General features: G+C 39.0%; 2 protein-coding genes across 2 annotated transcripts; one reads left to right on the top strand and one right to left on the bottom strand.

The window, feature by feature from the left end:
- Positions 1–8,268: 8,268 nt before the first annotated feature.
- On the bottom strand, positions 8,269–9,695 carry Rh3 (Rhodopsin 3). Its single transcript, XM_018000968.2, has one exon. It carries the CDS (start codon positions 9,632–9,634, stop codon positions 8,492–8,494), a length of 1,143 nt encoding a protein of 380 aa, XP_017856457.1. The 5' UTR covers positions 9,635–9,695; the 3' UTR covers positions 8,269–8,491.
- Positions 9,696–18,123: 8,428 nt separating this feature from the next.
- On the top strand, positions 18,124–19,628 carry LOC108610129 (uncharacterized). Its single transcript, XM_018002013.2, has 2 exons — positions 18,124–18,267; positions 18,326–19,628. Exon 2 carries the CDS (start codon positions 18,344–18,346, stop codon positions 19,598–19,600), a length of 1,257 nt encoding a protein of 418 aa, XP_017857502.2. The 5' UTR covers positions 18,124–18,267; positions 18,326–18,343; the 3' UTR covers positions 19,601–19,628.
- Positions 19,629–20,061: the final 433 nt, after the last annotated feature.

The raw sequence follows: 20,061 nt of genomic DNA, 5'->3' as shown, positions 1-20,061 counted from the left end.
AATTTATATATTTATTTCTGTTTAATTGGCAACATGTTTGATTTTCAAGGTACATATATTGCAATATTTAAAAAAACGATTTAATTGGCCAGTTGCAGTTGCTGTTGCTGCTGTTACCTACTTGGAGCTTTCACCTTTTTTTACTCGGACTCCATTAAAAGTGGGAAATCTGGGTATATTGGCTTTGTTAAGGTGTATGTAACAGGGCAGATGGAAGCGGAGTGTATATATTTATGACCAGGATATTGAGATTTATGATCGAAAATGCTAATTTTATTTTTATTCGTTTTTTTATATTTTATATTATATATTTTATAGTTTATATTATATATTTTATATTTTAAATTTTATGTTTTAATTTTTATATTTTATATTTTATAATTTATGTTTTATATTTTATGCTGGAATCAAACTGAGGGGATCAGGTGAGGCTCAGGGGTTCTATTCCTATTCGGCTTCTCCCTAGATCTTTGCTATATACACTTCATAAGCTATTGCACTATGCCTGTTGGCCTATTAGATTCATGGCTAAAATATCACTCATACGCACCATCATATTATGATGTTTAGTACATCATAGAATAATTGTTCAATGTTAAATTCTATTGCACATAGTATAGCCCGTATGCACCGAGTTTTTTCTTCTTGCTTACATGAAACTATCTAAGACTGAATTTGAGAAAAAGATTGCATTTCACATCCACAGTTTAAGCCGGATATTGTTTGGCCATTTATTTCCCATACGCCCTGTTGTGCAGACGGTTTGAATGGTATCTTTAAGTCGATTTGTATAATATTGATGTCACCTGCTCAGTTAAAGGGCTTAAAATGCATTTAAGGTGTAATGCCATGAATGCGAAATGGTTCAGGCTTCGCGTTGTACGTGGGGGCGGTCTGATTGCCTCTTTAGGCATATATCGCTCATACGCCACGTTGTATTTATTTGTTCGTAGCCCGTTCAATGGCTGCGCCACTGCAACTGCAACTCGTTAGTGATGGTCGTAAAAATCAAATGGCCCGACCCTCAACTCCTTCAGCCCCCTCTCCGTCTCCATCAACATCACCGTCACCGTTGCCGTCGCCGTCAACGGAGGCTCTGCCTTGGCTAACGTTGTTAGAACTTGTCCTTGGGCGGCAGCTTTACGAGCTCAAGTTGCGGCAGTAGCTGCCATTTGCCGCTTGTTAGTAGTTAGCAGTTAGCAGTTGTTAGAGTTTCCAGTTGACAATGTTGGCAGCGGCATTAGGCAAACATCGGGGCTTGTTACACAGCCAGTTGAAGAGGAAGTTTCGCAACCTGAGCAAGCCTTTGATTTTATACGCGTCATATTCAACGTGATTTATTTCCATTTCCATTTTGATTTCCATTTCGATTTCAAGTTCAGCTTGTTAAAGTATTTTAAGCTTCGAGGTTCAAAAAGTTTTATTGCGTTTGCTGCTTTTTGTTTTTTTTTTTTTGTTGATCTTTTTTTTCTTGTTTCTAGAGCCAATTTGTATTCACTTGTTTGGGAATTGCCTTGGGACACTTTTCAATTTTCCGTGCGCAGCAATTTTAAAATATTTTATATTTTAAGCGTCTTGTTATAGTTGCGCTCAAATCCATAATACAAAAAGTTATATCCCGGCGAGCTTATTGGTGAGTTCATCCTGGCAAACAAAAATATCTGTATATATTTATGTATAATAGAAAATTGATTTGTTACGGCAAAAACTTGCCCCAAGCGATGTACGGACAAAAATAACTGAGGCTTTTGTTTAAGTCTGCCAATAAATTTATTTTTGCACTCACTATAAAAAATGTATATATCATGGATATGGTTTTTACTTGTCTGAACTTTTTTATTTATTTATAATTTTTTTTTTTACATTACGTGGGCTAATAATTTAGTGTTGTTGATTGTTTAGATTAATGAGCTTAAGTGCGTTAGAGAGCTGCATGAATGTCAAAAAAGGTGTTCGACTGACATTGAAGGTAAAGAGTGCATTTGTGTATGTCACTAAGGTAAAATATTCAGCCGAACAGAAGGGAAGTGAGAGAGACAGAGAGAGTGAGAAAAAGAGAGAGAGAGACTGAGAGAGGGAGAGGGAGAGAGTAAAAGTATACGCATAGCGTATAGAACTGTGATCACTGCGTTTGAGCGCTTGCAGTCTATTTTCGTCGTGCCTTCTTTTCACTTGAGCCTCAAGCGACCGAGCCAAGTAAATACAAAGTCGTTAATGCATGCAATAACTCGAGTGAGTCGACGCCTTTACGTTTTGGCATCTTTTTCATTCCATTTTAATTATTATTTTACTGAAGGCAGCTAGGAGACCTGAGGCGCACTCCAACTACAACTCAATACGTTTCGTGCTGCTCAATCACTCTTTCGACTTCGTTGCAAATGGACTGTCTGACACATATGTTACGAGTGAAGTCATGTAGCCCTCTAGCGTGTGTCAGAGAGAGTCGACCTGATTGCTCTATTAATCAGAGCAGTTTTTCCTAAAGTGAGCAACTTTTATAAAATCTCAATAACAATTCTAAGAATTACTTTTGTAATAGCTGACGAAACACTCTTCAGTCTAAATCCGATCTCAGTTTTATTTATATTTATATTTATTTAAATAATATGCAAAAACCTTTTTAGAAACAAAATAGTAGAGTCTTTTACGCATTATCACCCCCTTTGGTTTGCCTGCTTGCTGTTAATCCACAACAGTTACGTAGTTTATTACGTAACAGGAGATAACTTCAATATTGGCCGTTTTTACCATTCGTTTACATCATCATGTTATAAATACATGGCAAAACTTTTTACCCCTATGCAAACTTTTAATAGGCATGAACAATTTAATTCAAAAAAATCAAAACAACGTAACACGCACCTTAGAACTGCTGTAGAAACTCATTTTCTGGTACATTTATCTAATTTAGAAAGTTTTGCTCAAGTATTTATGTATTTAGGAGTATGTTAATGGAATATTCCCAGATATATTAAATAATTCCAAGCGAAATTTAAGTCAATTGGGTGCATAAATTAAAAGTTAGCTCAAGCCTTATTTGAAGTAGAGAACGTACTGAAATTAGCATGTTTTGCATATTTAGTGTTGTTGTGCACACTGTTTGCCAGGGCTGCCAGAGTTGCCAGAGTTTGCAGTGGGTCGTGTCTTAAAGTCAAATTTCGTTGGCTTCGCCACGTCTTGTGTTTGACTTAGTTGGCAGGCCAAGGAAAATGGATATGTTTATGTGCTGAGCTGCGCAATTGTTGGCCAGCAGCCAAGTGACGACTGCCTGAGACAGAGGAGGCCGACACTTTGGCCCTTTGTTTTGTTGACACACACAAAAACAAAAACAACAAACAAAAACAAAAACAGAAAGCAAAAAAAAAAAAAAAAAACAAAACAAAAACAAAAACATGAAAAACTTAACAGCAAGTACAAATTCTCGAACAAATAGTTTTTGACGCGCCCGAACCGCAATGCAGTTGGTGTCACTGTGAACAGATATCAGGAGACCAGCAGGGCAGGAGGCCAAACAGCCACGCGGCCAAGAGGCAGCAGGAGGTCGGCTCCTGTAAAACTTTGATGCAATTATTTGCATGCGGGCGACCCACTCGCAGCCATTCAAAGTACATACCCAGCCCTCTTTGCGCTGCGAAATATCCGCAAGAAGACATTTTCAGCATTCTTCAGTTAAATTTTAGGGTTTGCTTCGCCACTTGAAATGAGCGAGGTCTTTGGAATTTCATTTATTAAATAGGTAAATAAACTATGTATTAATAAATAGTCATTGTGCACGGAATTCATTGTGGTTTGCTCCATTGGTCAGTTGTGGATTGCCAAATAAAATCATTTTTGACGAGTCAAAGCAGACACAAAGCCAAATATTTCAAGGTATTTACAACTTACAAATATTGCTTACATTGTCTACATAGAAATGTAAAGTAAGTAAAAATTGTGGCTCATAATTATGACATATAAAATCTTTTCAACATTCAATTGAATAACTTAAAGTTAATTTAATAGTGGAAAAGGCTTAAGCAGTCGGTCTGAACGTTCTACTGCATGTACATATATGCATATTATATATTGATAAATAAATAAAAGAGGGAGCTTTCGTGGAATGTCTCCCACTTTATTTATTTAATTAATTTATATTTATTTATAATAAATACTTGATCTTACTTAATGCTAGGTTTGACTGATGACAGTTTGTGAAGAACTGAAATCTATCAACTGATGTCAACTGTCTACTTAAAGGCTTTAATAATTTACTGCCAATCCTTAGACAATACTATATATATTTGCACTTATCTCTCATAAGTTTCAAAAAATTAAATTGGAGTCGCAGCGCATGTGGAAAGCAAGCCACAGTCACGTAATAATATAAATTGTTTATTTGGCAGCTCATGTGGTCTTACCTGCAGGTAATCTGTAGCTCAAAATACACGGAAATAAAACGTTTTTAATTTTAGCTAAATATTAACTGTAACCATAACCTCAATTTACAAAAACACTAAACATTTTATGAAATTGCATAATGCGATTAAGGATGAGCTTTTAGTGAATTATGGTTGAGAGCTCAAAGCCAATTTGGATCGGTTGCATATTGCTTGGCAGTGATGTTTATTAAAATTCAAAGCAGCTGCACTTTTGATAGCTCGTAAAAAACTCCAGCGAAATTAGTTATAAATCAGCAAAGCGGACATACACACATATATATATATATATGTATGTATATGTATATCTGTGTGTATACAGGATTGACTCAGCTGGCGCAACTTTTTAAGCTAAAATGAAGCCATAAATTATACGAACTAATAATTATATGCCATCAAATTGTTGTAAGCCAAAGCTAAAGCTAAAGCCAAAGCAAAAGCAAAAGCAAAAGCCAGGCCAAGCGAAGCCGGCAGCCAGTTTAACGGCCAACATAAATTATAGACATTTAAAATGGGGCGAGCGGCGTGGCGTAGAATATGCGATTTTTATCACAGTTTATGCACTGCACACACAAAGTTAACATAATAAGGTCAACACGCACAGGATGTGGCAAAAAGGGAGTGCTGGCGCCTGATAAGGGCGTGGTGCGTGGGCGTTGCTTTAATTAAACGGCAAACAGTGCCCAACATCCAACATCCAGCATCTCGCCTTCGCATCAGAGAGCAAAGTTCGAGGTCAGGCCGTGTGGCCCTGCGACCGTGTGGCGCGTGGCCGTGAGGCTGGGCCATTTCGTTCCTCTTTTTTACAGTCGAGCAATTTGCAACAAAATTAGCCGAAAAACATTGCTCCAGCTAGGCCGTGCTCATTGAGAATTAGCCAGGCAGCGGCCAATGAGGCAGCGTAAACAAAAGATTGGGTTAAGCCTGAGTCTTGTCTGAGTGTGCTCGTGTGTGTGTGTGTGCTTGTGTGTGCTTGTGTTGGAGAGCACGACTCGCAATGACATCTGTCAAAGTATCTATGGCATTCCAAGTGACTAAGAGCCAATGGCTCTGGTCGCTTTGACGAATGCGCTGTTGCTGCCGCCTTTAATATCAGCTGCCTCCTGCTGGTCATAAAGTGTGTAGAATGCTCAACGCACTTAGCATCAGCAACAACAACAACAATAACAACAACAACAACCAAAGCATTTAAATTTTGTAATTTAAATGCAAATTGACAGGCAAATGACAAGCATTGCAATTAACGAGGGACTAGCGGGCATATACGCAATGCCTGCACACTCATTGGCACAGCGCCGAGCACGAAGCACGAAGCACGAAGCACGGAGCACAAAACGGATCTAAAAATATTAGCACATTGCCACAAAAGATGGCTGAGACCATAACAGCTATGCGGCACATAATTTAAGCATTGCCCAATTATTCTTTCCGCTAGACAGGGAAACCTTAACAAGAATCATGCAAATCTCAATTAGTTGCAGGAATTGCCGCAATTGCCCGCTGTATGACGAAATATAAATTCATCGTTGTTTTCGTCACGTTTATTCAACTTAGATTAGTTTTCCATCTTTCCTTTTCTGATTCCTAGTCTGTATCTTATTTATTTTTTTTTTTTTTAAATAATAATTTTGTTTTATTGATCTATTTAAGCTTAAGAAATTTTATACTTTATGAATAAATACTTCATATTAATATTATATTTATAAAATATTATTCCATAAATTTCCTTAATACATGAGAACCTTTAAATAAAATGGTTGAGAGTAACGTTATTTTGTTTACTTGATAAATTATGTTCTTAATATTGAGTTTGCACTCGATATATTTTACTGATTTATTGCAGCGTAATCCTCTTTTTATTTGTTATCTAAGATATGTATATATATTCAATTATGAAATTATTTTAAATGAAGTTTTATAATGAATTATATATATGTATGCATATACATGAAAATATAAATATATATTTTTCAAATATATAATCAATAAATTCTGGTCAAAGAATGTACATATATATTTTTATATACATATACATTTTTGTATTATTGATTTGTATAATACATATAACAATACTCGAATATTCTGTGTGATATAACTTTTATCTTTATCATTATAAATATATGTATATTTTGAAGTATAATTTTATTTATTAAATATAAATGTATATGTCCAATTTTTTGCATTTTTTTATTTTTATTTATTTTTTTTTAATTTAACACAGTTTTATTTGCAGTGCTGCTCGTGCCTAAGATGCTCACTAACACAACTGTATTAGCCAAAGTCAAGTGCTTGGTTGGCACGCAAGTTGAATTGAAACTTGTGTATGTGTGTGTGTGGCGTGTGCTCGAGTCCCACGTAAAAAAAGGCGAACCGTGTGCTAAGGCCAGTCATTAAAGCCTTCGAGTGCCCACGCAAAACCATTCAAAATTGCAGTTCGGGTCTAAGACTATTACAGGCGCCGCTGCTTGAGCTTCGAACTGTCGCTTAATAAGCGACGTTGCGACGAGGTCGTCCTTCGAGTGAGTCCTTCGTGCGGCTGGTGTTACGTTTGTTGGGTGCCATTTGCCAGGTTGAACTCTGAAGGCGTCGAAAAGGCCTAATTATCTTAATTAATGAGTGCGAAAGTGAAATTCGTGGAAGACAAATGTGCCGCGAATGCTTCTCGCTTCTCGACTGTCGGCTGTCGGCTGTCGGCAGTTCGTCCCGGCGGCAGTCACTCATTGGCGTGCACCGCAAGGACATTTGTGGCTGCCGTTTTAATTGTCTCGCTTTGTGAGGGTGAGTGTGCATGTGTGTGTGTGTGTTCCTTCGTGTATGTGAGAAGAGGGCGTGTGCGTGTGTATGTTTGCGGGTGATTTTCATTAATTTTGCTTCGTTTCTGTTCCTGCAAAAGATTTTGGTTTATGTGCTGCGGCAGTCTCTGCTGCTGCTCCTGCTGCTGCTGTTGGCTCGCGGTTTTCGGGTTTGCCGCAAAGCGAGGCGGGAAAAAGCACAGGCAATGGCTGTTGGCCGCGGGGCACCGACTGCAGGATGAGGCAGTAGATGACAATAACTTAACTGCAATCGGCTGGAACAGACTGTGCCATACTTAACCGAATAAAAGGGCTGTCAAAAATAACAGACACTTTAACTTGATCAAGATACCATAATATTATCAAAGTATTTCTTAATAATATATACATAATGTATCTCCCTAAAAAAATATATATAATATTTCATAGCAAAACCTATATGCTCTTTCACTTGCTAAACTATATAGAAGAAGAAGGCGCCATATAAACAGACAACGGGTCTTAAAAAAAATCTTTTGAGCCATGGCGCAGCTGAGCATGGGAAAGGCGTCTAGGCGCCTTCGGTGAAGAGGGGAAATATATACATCCATATATATATATAAATATATATATATCTATGAGCGAGCATGTGGATTCTTTGTGGACGGCAAGTGCAGAGCGTGATTTAAGTTAAGAGAAATGATAAATGTCCTGTGGAGCTCATGTGGAAGCTGTAAATAAAGTTCAGATTTCATGCAAGGGGCCGTCGTATGCATTAGATATGCCCACATGCTGTTATCAGTCTGTGGATGCCAAGTTCTGATTGCAAACCTTTAGTTCCGCTCGCGTTTCACTGCCAGAGTGTTTCATTCCGTTTGCGCAAACGCATTCCAGTGAGAGACAGAGCGAGCACGAGCGAGCGGGCTTCATTGGGTGTGGATTGTGGATGGTATTGTGGACTGCATGCTACAGTCGCAAACTAGAACAACATATTCAACGTTCACGCATTGTCTTTCACCCACTTTGCTTTTGCTTTCTCAGCTGCCCCGAGTGGGCGCGAGAGGGAGACAGAGAACATGGTGTTTGTTTCTCATTGCTTGCATTAGTTAACTATTTATTTATTTTTCTTGTGAATGAGGCTAAAGATGAGATTTAAAATATATATTAAATATTATTGTTTACACACTTCTGTTTCGTTTCAGTTGCTATTATAGAGTTTCCTGGCGCTTAGTATTACGAGTCTAGATTAGTTGAGTTCGAGTCATTTGTTCAGGCATTCAGGAGCAGTAGAGGAGCAGTCGAGCTCTACGCCGCTGTCGTCTGCTGTTGCTCCTGCGTGGTCGTCGTCGAGGCCACCGTGGTGGACTCGGGGTTCTTTTCGCTAATGGCCAGCCAGGGGCAGCGCTTTTGCAGCTCCATGCGGTATCTGGGATGGCTGATCGCATACACGAACGGGTCTACGCAGGCCACCATCTTGCACGTGCAGGCCGGTATCATGGTGACGCCCGGCGTCAGCAGGCTCTTGTCCCCGAAGGCGCCAATCAGCGACATTACGCCGTAGGGTGTCCACGACACGAAGAAGAGGAAGCAGATGGTGATGGCTGCCTTGGCGATGCGTATCTCGGCAGTCTCCTTGCTCTTGTCCACATTGGAGCGCAGCGACTCGACGTTCATCTTCTTGGCCTGGTCGCGCAGTGCCTTCTCGTGGCTGAACACGTGGCTCACAATCTGGCTGTAGTAGTACAGGATCATGGTGGTGGGGAGGCAGAAGCTGAAGAAGAAGATGGTCGCCACAAACATGCGCGTGTCGAAGTTGTCCGTCAGATAGTCGAAGGTGCACGAGGTCAGATAGCCCTCGGGCACATATCGACCCCACGACTCCGTGTAGCAGGCCACCACAAAGGGCGTGGCATACATGTAGATGAAGATGATCATGGCAATGGCCTTGCCATGCGTCATTTTGCCCTCCATGGGTCGAGTGATCACGTTGTAGCGATCGTAGGCGATAAACGCATTCGTCGCCCCAGCCCCGATGCCCGTGTAGGAGCCAATGATGCCATAGATCTGGCAGCCCAGGTTGCCCAGCGCAAAGCCCTGGTTAAAGCTGTTGTAGATGAAGATGGGCGTCTTGCTCATCATCAGGAAGTCGCAGATGGCCAGGTTGATCACCAGTATGTTGGAGGGCGTTCGCAGCGACTTGGCCGCCGAGAAGACCCAAATGACCAGCCCGTTGCCAATCAGCGACATGAGCGTGAAGAATATGTAGAGTGTGCCCAGCAGATAGTTCATGGACTCTGGCGGCTCTGGGTAAGTTAGCCAGTGCTCGGGTATGTGCCGCAGCTCGTCCGGCGGCACATTCCAGCCCAGCAAGCGCCCCTCCGCCGACAGACGCGCCTCCGGTCGCAGCGCAGTCGACACATTCCCGATGCCACTTATATTGTACTCCATGGCGCACAGTTGGGCGCCCAGCCGGCCTCTGTCGTTGCCCCAAGACGAAATCAGAGTGCGCTCTGCTCGCTGCTTTATATGCTCGCTGGCAATTGGATTAGCGCCATATCTGCATCAGCATTTGTGGATTACAGCGCGGATTCAACTAATCCCTTAGCCCACTTTGCTGAGTTAACTACTTTGCATTGATTTTCTATCTCTTTGCTTGGCCAGACGTTAATCTGCTGCCTTTACTTTTTTATTTGGTGAACTACACTAAATACATTTATTTCCAATTTATTTGAATATTTTTATTGTACCTAAATTTGTTCGCAATTTCGCAAAGGTAAGAGTCCGATTTGTTATTTTTATTTTACATGGAATATTTGTTGTAGTGTTGATTTGACGAAACAAAGCTCTACATATTTATTTTTAGCAAGCTGTTTTAATTGATAAAATGGGAAAAAGGACACTTGAAAATTCCAACAAGTATTACATTACATTTTTCTTTGATATTTAAAAATATATTTGCTCCGGCACCAACGACAAATGAATAGTTCGGTGCAGCAAAGTTGAAATGGGGAAGGAAAATCTGAAAGTGAAATAATTTCCATTCATTTATTTGGTGTTTACCAAATTCGGGAAAATAATTTATTTTGCAGAAATTCTTTGAATTGAATAAATAAATGTATTTTTGTTGTTGTTTATATTTTTCATATACTTTTTTTTTTTTTTGGTAAATTTCAGTGTAAACTTTGATACGGTTTATATTTAACGTATAAATTTAATATGAGAGAATTTCCCGTTTGAGCTGAACTTTATTATTTTTTCCAAAGAAAGCAGGAATTTGTTTTTCATTGATGTGAATCAAAGTTGAGCGTATTTATAGTCTGTGTAAAAAATTTATATTTTATTTTATGTATATGTATATGTATGTATTGTGTAACAAATATTTGATTATTTTTGTTACCCACAGTCTTGAATTTCGATTTTACAGTTGCTGGCTGACAACGAAAATGGAAGACAACATTGAATTTAAATATTGTTCAGGCACCTGCATCCACACCCACACACAGCTAGCTAAAAGCACACACATTTATGCGCATATGTACTCATGTATGTGGCTATCATTATTATGGGCGAACGTTCAGCTGCCACGCCCCTTATTAACTCATAAAACAAAAGTGTAGCATACTTTCGTGCGCTCCCAAGACACTGAGGCGCACAGAGGCAAACATACAGATGTGCAGATATGCGTGTGTGTGGGTATGTAATTATGAGACGCTGGTGTGTGCACCTACAATTTGGGTCATAAATCATATGGAAAAAGTCCACAAAGGCATGCAAATATTCCCCTGTAGCCCCGTTCGGTGGTGCCCACACACACACACATACGCACAGTTCATGCTTAAATTCATGTGTGGGTGCGCGTGTGTGCGCTCACATATGCCTACCAATATGCTGAAAGTACCTACAAAGATTGATTTCCCTTTGTTTGCCTTTTAGCGCTGCGATGCGCTCACCTCAATTCCCTACATCCAACCGCCCAACCACCCAACCACCCAACCACCCAGCTGCTGCCAACCACATCTAACCACAGTTAACCGCCTAGCCAGCCATCATGGCCCATAAAGCATACATTGAAAGCCGTGGGGGGCCATGAACATGGCTCTGTTAAAATAATAACTACGAGTATGTTAAACGAGTATTCAGTTGCTGGATTCGACTCCCGCGTTGAGGTTTCTTTTCCCTGTCCTTTTGTTTTTTGTTGGTGAGAGGGGGCAGGGTGAATGACTCCATTGGGAGCAAACACTTCCCAATGGAGCAGCCAAGTGCCGTGGCGGCTGCATTTCCAAGTAATTAAGTATAGCTGTTTGCGGCATGTGAAGCCCCCCGTGGCGTTCAGATGTTCCAGATGTTCCAACTTGATTAGAGCTTGCATAAATTGAACGTGTTTTCACCTCACTCACTCGCTCACTCGCTCATTCTCTATCTCTCTCTCTCTCTCTCTCTCTGGCTGTCTACATTGTTACTAATTGTCCTTGGTGTCTAAAGCACTGATTAAAGGATTTCATTAGACAACTGTGGAAACGGTGACAGCGACAATTGATAGCAAACGGAAATGGTTGCCAATGCAATACAAAGCGCTTCAAATCATTTCTCACCTGCACTAATTTCAATCAACCGCTATTAGAGAACGAGATTACCTTTTGTTGAGGCTAAATTATACATAAATACTCTGCTGACCAATTGCGTATTGCTGTTGGCTGTTTTATTTATTGTCGTTAATTTTGTATTCTATTTTCATTATTTCCCATTAGTTCCCATTCTGTTCGTGTTCTTTTCTTTTGTTGTTCTTGTTCTCCTCTTTTTTTTTTTTATATTTATCTTTATATTTATACAAAATTAAGTTTTTTCAATGTCCACTGGAAACTTGGCTAATCTAAATGCATTTTCAAGCCCATCTACATAAAAAGCAAATCGAAAAATCTTTTACAATTTCTAAGGCTGAAATATTACAGTTGGATCGTTTTAAAATTCCTTTAAAAATTAAGGAATAAAAATTTGTGTATGAATAAATTTAGTGGATTTTTCTTAAATAAAAATGAAGAAATATAAAAGCATTATACTCTGACTTGCCAATTTCAATGGGTTCAGTGTTTAAAAAATACAGAGAAGTTAACTTTGATGTTTCATAGTTATGAAATTCTTTGTTTTAACTAAAAAAAATCCCAAACAATTCCCTTGCTTTGCCTTGTGCTTAGATTTTGTTAATGCAATTTGAACATTTTAGTTTAGTTGAAATAGTTTTATTATTTGATAACTAAACAACGAAAAGTTGTTTAATAAATTCAATTTTGGCAGCTGTTGCAGTTCGCTTTTGTTCTTCTTGTGCCGCCAATTCCTTCTATATAGAGCTTAATTGCACAGCCAGGTGAAAGCCAACTCCGGCTGAAGGTAATTGTTTGTTGTTTCTATTGTTGTTGTTGTTGTTGCTGTTGTTATTGCTTTTGCTGTTGCAGCTGCGACCTAGTGCTGGTCGTTGGTGTTTGCTTGAACTTGTGTATTTGTATTCATTAACATTATTGTTGTTGGCACTGTTGTTGTTGTTGTGGTTGTTGTTGCTACTGCTGCTGCTGTTGTCTTTGTTGCTATGTTGCAACAACAATAAGCATGACTGCGCCTTGACTGCATAATATTGCATTTTATGCATTGCAGTAAGAGCAGCAAACACAACAGCAACAGCAACACATTCTCCAACAAGAACAACAGCAACAACAACAACAAAGGGAACATCAACGACTACAGCAAGCAGGCCCTAGGGTATAATTCCAATTTCAACACTTTACAAACACGCCACAGTTGCGTCATTAACTATAAACTTTGCATGCGAAACGCGTCTGCCAAAGCAAAGTTGTATTGGTGTCTATGCAACAGCGACTCTTTGAGCGTTTGCGTGTGTCTGTCTGCGTGTGTGTGTGTGTGTGTGAGTCTGTGTTTTGGGTGGCACTTAGTGCGCTCTCTGACGGAAATGGCCGGCAGCAGCATTGGCACAGACAGAGCTAAGAGTTCAACGCAACGTCAGGTGCAGCAGCAGCAGCTGCGACGGCAACAGCCATCAGCAGGAGCAGCAGGAACAGCAGGAGCAACAACAATGGCAACTTGCAGTTAGCAGGCAGGCAGCAACTGCAACATGGCCAGGACACTAGTTACCCTTCTGTTTGTTGTTTCATAAAACTTTATTGTTACATGTTTTGCAGTTTGTGCAATGCTTCAAGCCGAACATAAAATTATACCCATGCCTGTTCCTCGCACGGCCAACAGCTCGTAACAATCAACAAATAGCACTGACTGATACTGACGTTTAGCAACAACAGCAACAACTACAACTACAACGACAACAACAACAACAAGTACTGAAGTGGCGCTGCATGTGGCTTTTCTGCTTTTGTGATTGCACTTCCTTTGCTTTACAACCTTTTTCACACGTTGCTTGACAAACACAAGTCCAAAGCATTTTTATATCATTTTTATATTCATGCGCGCTTTGTCGCCATCAACTTTTATATCTGTCGTCATTTTAATTTTCATTCATGGCTTGCATCAAAGAAATCGTCGTTAATTGCATTGCATAAATATGAAACATAAACTTGTTTACTGAGTTTTTGCCTAATCAGTTTTCCGCTTTCCATTTTCCTGCAGATCTCTTATTTTTTATGAAATATTATTGCTAGAATTTTTTGAGATACATCAAAGACGAATATGAATAATTTATTTTTTTTTTATTTTTATTTTTCTTTAATTAAATATATAAAATTATAATTAAAATACTTTGATTTACTTTCCTTAAAACTAAATAACTAAACTAAATTATTTATTTATTTTTTTAATTTATTTAATTTATTTTTTTAATTTTTTATGCATATTGTTTGATATTTGATATCTTATTATTAACTTATTTCATATTTTATATAACTCAATAGTTATCTGAATTTCATAGTTTTTATGATACAGAATTGAATATATATTATAATATTTGTCTGATATATTAGAAAAATAAGTATTCAAACTTTTCCTTTCCCCTGATAATTTGAGCTAAACATAAAAGCAAAGAAGAAAGTAAAATTGGTTCTGGTTAAAGATGATTTTCTCAGAGCTAAATTGTTGTTTTAAAAATTGTCATTTAAAAATATTTCACAAAATGTGAATAAATTCAATTTATCAGCAATTATTTGTGGTCTGTTAAAAATTGCTTTATATTTTCTTCATTTAATCAACAAAATTCCGAAGTATCTGAGATATTAGTTTTCATTATGATTTCTATAACAATGGCAATTGAAAGCAATTCAGGAACTTTTAATGAAAACTCTCTTCAATGCTCTATTTCTCAGCAGGCTGTCTTAAATTCCACAAGACAAGTAAGTTTCGGCTACAGGTGCAGAGGTTGCAAGAATTTGCTCTTTTGCCTTGCTTGCAGTAATCATGGCTAGAACTTTATTGAATTCCAAGGCAGCAAAGTAAGCTGTGCGTGTGTGTATGTGTGTGCAGGTGTGCAAGTGTTGCCTGTTCCTGGCTGCACTCTGTGTTGCACTATTTTTCTTGCCACCCGCACACACGCCAAGCACATAGTTGCTCAGGCTTCGTGATATTTGCGCTGCTCTATCGTAAGAAAAACGTAGCGTTGGCAAATGCAAAAAACCGTTGCATACTTTGGGGCGAGGGTAGCCGCAAAGTGGATTCCTTTATCAACAGACGCCGACTTCCGGTTGGGGCAATCTCGATGCGGATATATTAAACTTATTTTTACAGCAACTCTCTGCTCTCTCACTCTCTTGTTCTCTCTCTTTCTCTTTCTCTCTCACTGTTGTGGCGACTCTGTAGGTCGCCTTTCAGCCGCTCATTACTTCATATATACTTGTATTACTTTCAGCTGCGCTTTTGCCATCTCCTTCGTCTTTGGCGGACTTCCTGGACTTTGGCATCAGTTCCGGCCCGTGGCGCAGATTTAGTGAGCGCGATAAACTTGCCACCCCCGGGCACTTTTCAACACTGGCAGACATAGCCTGGGCAGAGGACTCTGGGCGGGCTGCCATGGTAGGAATGTGAGCTTAATATTTCTCAACTTGAGGCGCTTGCCACTTCCGCACATGCTTTATAAGAAAGCATACACAAATACACACCCGACACCCACACACACACACACAGGCAGACAGAGTAAGGTTTTTCGTTTTATTGCTCAGCATTTTATTGCACAAATTTTAATATTTATTTTAGATGTTGGTTTATTCACTCTGCTCTCAGGCAATGCCAAACACGCCTCACTATGTGTGTGTTTTTGTATGTGTGTGTGTGTGTGTGTGTATGTGTAACATATGGAAGACGTACAGTTGCATATATTTTTCTATTGCCTGTGCAATGTTTAGTTGACTTTTTCTCTGAAAAGCAGCGACGCTCTAATGTCTGTCTAACAAACTTGAGTGGTGCGTTTCAAGGCAGCCAAACGAACGGAAATAGTTAAATAAATACATATATATGTACGTATATATTTATACATACACATATATATATGAATGTTTCCCTTAATGTCCTTTATTTTGTGAAAATTATTTGAAATTGTTAAACAAAAAAATACTTTTGCTGGAGATTATTTTTATCTCGTTTACCATGAGAAGAAATTATTTTAAAATTTATGTTGCATTTCTGACTAGTTTCCCACTTCAGTGCGTGTGCAATTGAAAAGTAAGAGAATTCTCACTCCATTAAATGGGAAACAGCTCAAAGATTTAGTGAATTATGTAACATTTTGCAACTTTAAATAGACAACAATTTGCACAGCGTTCAAATGGATATAATCCGATTATGATTATACAAATATTTACAAAGTGAATGTTTGCTATGCTAGTGTGTGCTCAAAATCTGAAACAAACGCCTTACAAATAACAAAAATAAAATAAAATAAATAAGAGTATTGCAAGTTGAATTTAAAATGCAGAATATGCTCACAATGATTGACAATTGCTTAAATTTTAAAGGAAGGCTGCTCACAATGATTGACAATTGCTTAAATTTTAAAGGAAGGCTACCTGCAGCAGTTGGAAGTATAGAATTATGAATGCCATATGTTAAACTTTAAATATACAAATTATTATTATTATTATAAAAATTATAATTATTAATAATATTATTTATATGTTTTCCTAGCAACATTTATTACATTGTATTGCTGACTTTAGAGTAATATGCATACTTTTTATTTCTTGACATGTATTATTTATTAGTAATATATTAATAAGAGATGTCTACTCGAATCACAAAATTATTACATTTGCGACTTATTTGATGAATTTTCCATGACATTACAAAAATAGTTCTGCAACTGCAAATTGATGGCGATGAGCTCGGCTTTCAACGAATTCCCCGCTTTCTGACATTTGCATTTAATGTCTGAATTATTAATCGAAATTTTCATCTAAAAGCTTTCGGCTTGACGTCATTAAGCTCTCATTATCACTGAGTCATTCGAATACTCTGTAACCGTGTGTGTAAATAAAAGAGTTCTGTGAACATTTCTGCTTTTTGTGTGAATATCGGCTTGTTTGAATACATATTCTCTTTTGAAATATTAACGTGTTTTAAGAAAAATAAGAGATTCGCTTGTGCAGAGATCCGACTACAAAGTATCTGCTCGTCGAGCACTTTGAAGTGGATTCGTCTGCTGATTAATACTCAGTAATTTGCGGACTTACATGCGCATTTTTACAGACTTGGCATACGCGGTATTCATGAATAAATCATTTGTCATTATCTGGCTGCCATCATAGAGAATATTTCAGATGCGAGAACTCGACGCACAGGTGCTGACTGACAGCGATTTTTAATTAATCGGGAGCTCATAATAGTATTAAATATAAAAGTGCAGAGGGGAAACGTAAAACGTGTGCAGATCCATATATAATGCTATGCAAGAGGGTCCCTGGTGGGGAGTGCTGGACTAGGAATGCACAAGCTACTAAATATTAATATATTAAATATTAAAAATTTACTGTTGAATATAAAGTTAGTATCTGGAATATCTTATGTATATATCATAATGCCACACACGCATATGTACATATATACTTCCATCTATGCTGGGTATCTCAGGTTCAGTTATAGATTGTACTCAAGCCTCAGCTGAGTAAGTACGTTCGCTGGCAGTTGTTAAATTAATTTCGAGTTTAATTACGTATATTATTTCTTTCCTTTGGAGCCTTTTGCTTTTTTTTTTTTGGATCGTGGGCAACTGGGAAACTTTTTGTGCGTTGTTGGTTTCTACTTTACATTTGCTCATAGCTCACAAATTGTACATATATGTATATGTGTGCCATTATACAACTGTGTGTAAAATGCCACAACTTCCAACCAGTTCGGAATTTCGGTGCAATAACAAACTGTTTAAAAACTATTTAACCAACTTTTGCTTTGGCTAAAAACTCGAACTCTTTTTTATGTGAGATAAAACATTTCCCATATTGATATTAGATTTGTCTTTGTTTACAATAGGATTTTGGAGTTCTATGCGCAATCGTTGATTATTTTCACATAATAATTGGCTTTATGAGGCTCTATTTGCCTTAATTAAGTTTAGTTTTCATAAGATAATATTGGCACACAGGAATTAGTAAATAAAAATTGCATTATATTGTATATTCAGGTTTTACTTTTGATGAGGTGAATACGTTTTTAATAACACCAAAATTTCTCTTTTATACTGGCAGAAGAAAATAAATAAAGTTACAGAATCTTAAATTTTGTATGATATAAATATAATTATTAATATAAATTTAATAAGAATTTCAAATATAGAATCCCTCTATATTTATTTTCATTAACGTTCTCCTGATACGAGTATGAAATTCGATATGTGGAAACGGAACATTTATTCGCATATAATATTGAGTAGACATTTCAGCGTTTCATTGCGCTGTTGACCTTATTCCACTTCCATGTGCCAAACTGAATATGCAGTCACAAATAAATCGTGTTAAATTATACTCGATAGAATATGCTGGAAAATCAACTCTGTCATAAAATACAGAAATACATACATGAGCAGTAAGTAATCAAGTCTCCTTTGCTTTCTTAGACTAGACTCAAAGCTTAACTGTCAAAAGGTAAGAAAAAACAAATAAAAATTATTTCGAATTCCGATATAATAACTCGTGTTGTCAGTTGATTTAGTTGACCAAAATGTGCGAGAATATGGATATATCTGAAATAAAGGATGTGAATGAGGATGTGTCCTTCAGCAACGACGAAGAGTGTGGCAGCAGCAGCAATAGCAACGGCAGCAGCGGTAAGAAAGGCAGCGGCAGCAAGAACGGCAGCAGCAGCAGCTGCGATAGCAGTAGCAGTGACAGTGGCAGTGACTCGGAGGCGGATAAGCCATCGGCTCCCAAGAAAGGAGGGAAGGCCAATGCCGATGGCGTACCCGAAGAGACCGACGGGGACCGGCCTGCAAGCCCTGTACCGAGTGCTTTCGATCTCTCTCGAAAGATTGACGCAATGGTGGCGGATTTGGAAAAGCATTGCAGGGAAACGTATAAGGGGAGGCTCCGCTCCGAGTTCAAGGCTGTGATGCCGCCAGTCTATAAGAGGCATTTGGGTGGCCTTGATAGAATTTTCTGCATCCCGCACTCTATGGAGCCGCAAGCGTTCGAGGCGCAAAAGTTTCAAAGCGCTCTACTCCCGGATGACCTTAAGGACAGGCAGTCTCGGGATGCCTTCATCTCGAGACTGAAGACAACCATCCGCTGGCGCCAGTGTGAGGATAAGGAGACGGGCGCACTGTACAAAGAATCCAATACCCGCATCGTGCGCTGGTCCGATGGCTCGGAGACCCTACACATTGGCGCAGAGGCCTATGAATTGATCAGTCACCCTACGCCCTTAGGGCATGATCACCTGTATGTGCGCCAGAACAGCCACCATTATTTGATAGGTCCGATCAGGGAAAAGATGAGACTGCATTCCGACATAGAGTCGAAGTTTGGCCAGACTCATGTGCAGCCGGTCAGCAGCTGTGTGAGCACTAACCCGATGCTTGATCGCGAGCGCATGATCAGAGAGGACCAGGCCCAGGAGCGCAGAGAAAAGTTCGAGAAGATGCGTGAGCAAAAGAATCAATGCAAACCGACTGTGAAGCCAACGCGCTACTGTACAGCCGGGGACAGCAATTCGGCTGCACTGGCCGCCAATCAGGTTTCGAGACCAGATGATCATGTATTTCGTAAGCCGTTGCTTCCTCCGATCAAGCGAGCGGCAGGCGCTCGCGCCAAACGCAACACCAACGTCAATGTAGAGCAAAATGAAGAGGACATTGACAACGATGTGGAGGGGAAGGAAAAAGTCAGCCCAGGCATTAAAAGAAAATCAAATGTGAAGCAAGTGCAGCCCAAGCCCAAGCGCAAACAGCCACCAAAAGCCGTCCTTAGTGACTCTGAATAAACTTGACACAAGTATGCCATGCACAATATTCAAATGCGGTTTCTATTGCAATTAGGTTTGAGGTCCAACTCTCGAATAGTTGAGTAGTTGAGCTGTTAAGCAGTTGAGCTGTTGAGCTGTTGAGCTGGTACTTTGCAGCCTCTCGAGTTTGCTTCCCATTTGCAGTTAATTAACTAACCCTAACTGCATTTGGTTCAAACGTGCTTTACATTTTGTCACCTTTGCCCTAATTAGTGGTCTGCCTCTTCGCTCTCAATATTAAGCATCGCCGGAATTCCAGAGTCCAGTTGCGCTGTCCAGATATCTCAGATTGCCTTTGTTGAGAGCCGGTTGTTAGGCGTGTAATATTGTTACGGCCCAAGATCTATTCAATGCCTGGGGGCAGCAAAGGTGAATTTGGCGATGGCTAACGAAGCTCAAATTTCAATTGTCATGTGTATAGCGTTAAAGATAAACTTAAG

Source organism: Drosophila arizonae, chromosome 2 (assembly GCF_054131065.1).
Source record: "Drosophila arizonae isolate 15081-1271.41 chromosome 2, UAZ_ARI_1.0, whole genome shotgun sequence".
Taxonomy (NCBI): domain Eukaryota; kingdom Metazoa; phylum Arthropoda; class Insecta; order Diptera; family Drosophilidae; genus Drosophila; species Drosophila arizonae.
The sequence above is the reverse complement of the archived record's forward strand: the minus strand, read 5'-3'. Positions and strand labels throughout refer to the sequence as shown.

Coding starts and splice junctions, on each gene's coding strand:
- Rh3 (XM_018000968.2), bottom strand. CDS start 9,634: ATGGAGTACAATATAAGTGGCATCGGGAATGTGTCGACTGCGCTGCGA.
- LOC108610129 (XM_018002013.2), top strand. CDS start 18,344: ATGTGCGAGAATATGGATATATCTGAAATAAAGGATGTGAATGAGGAT.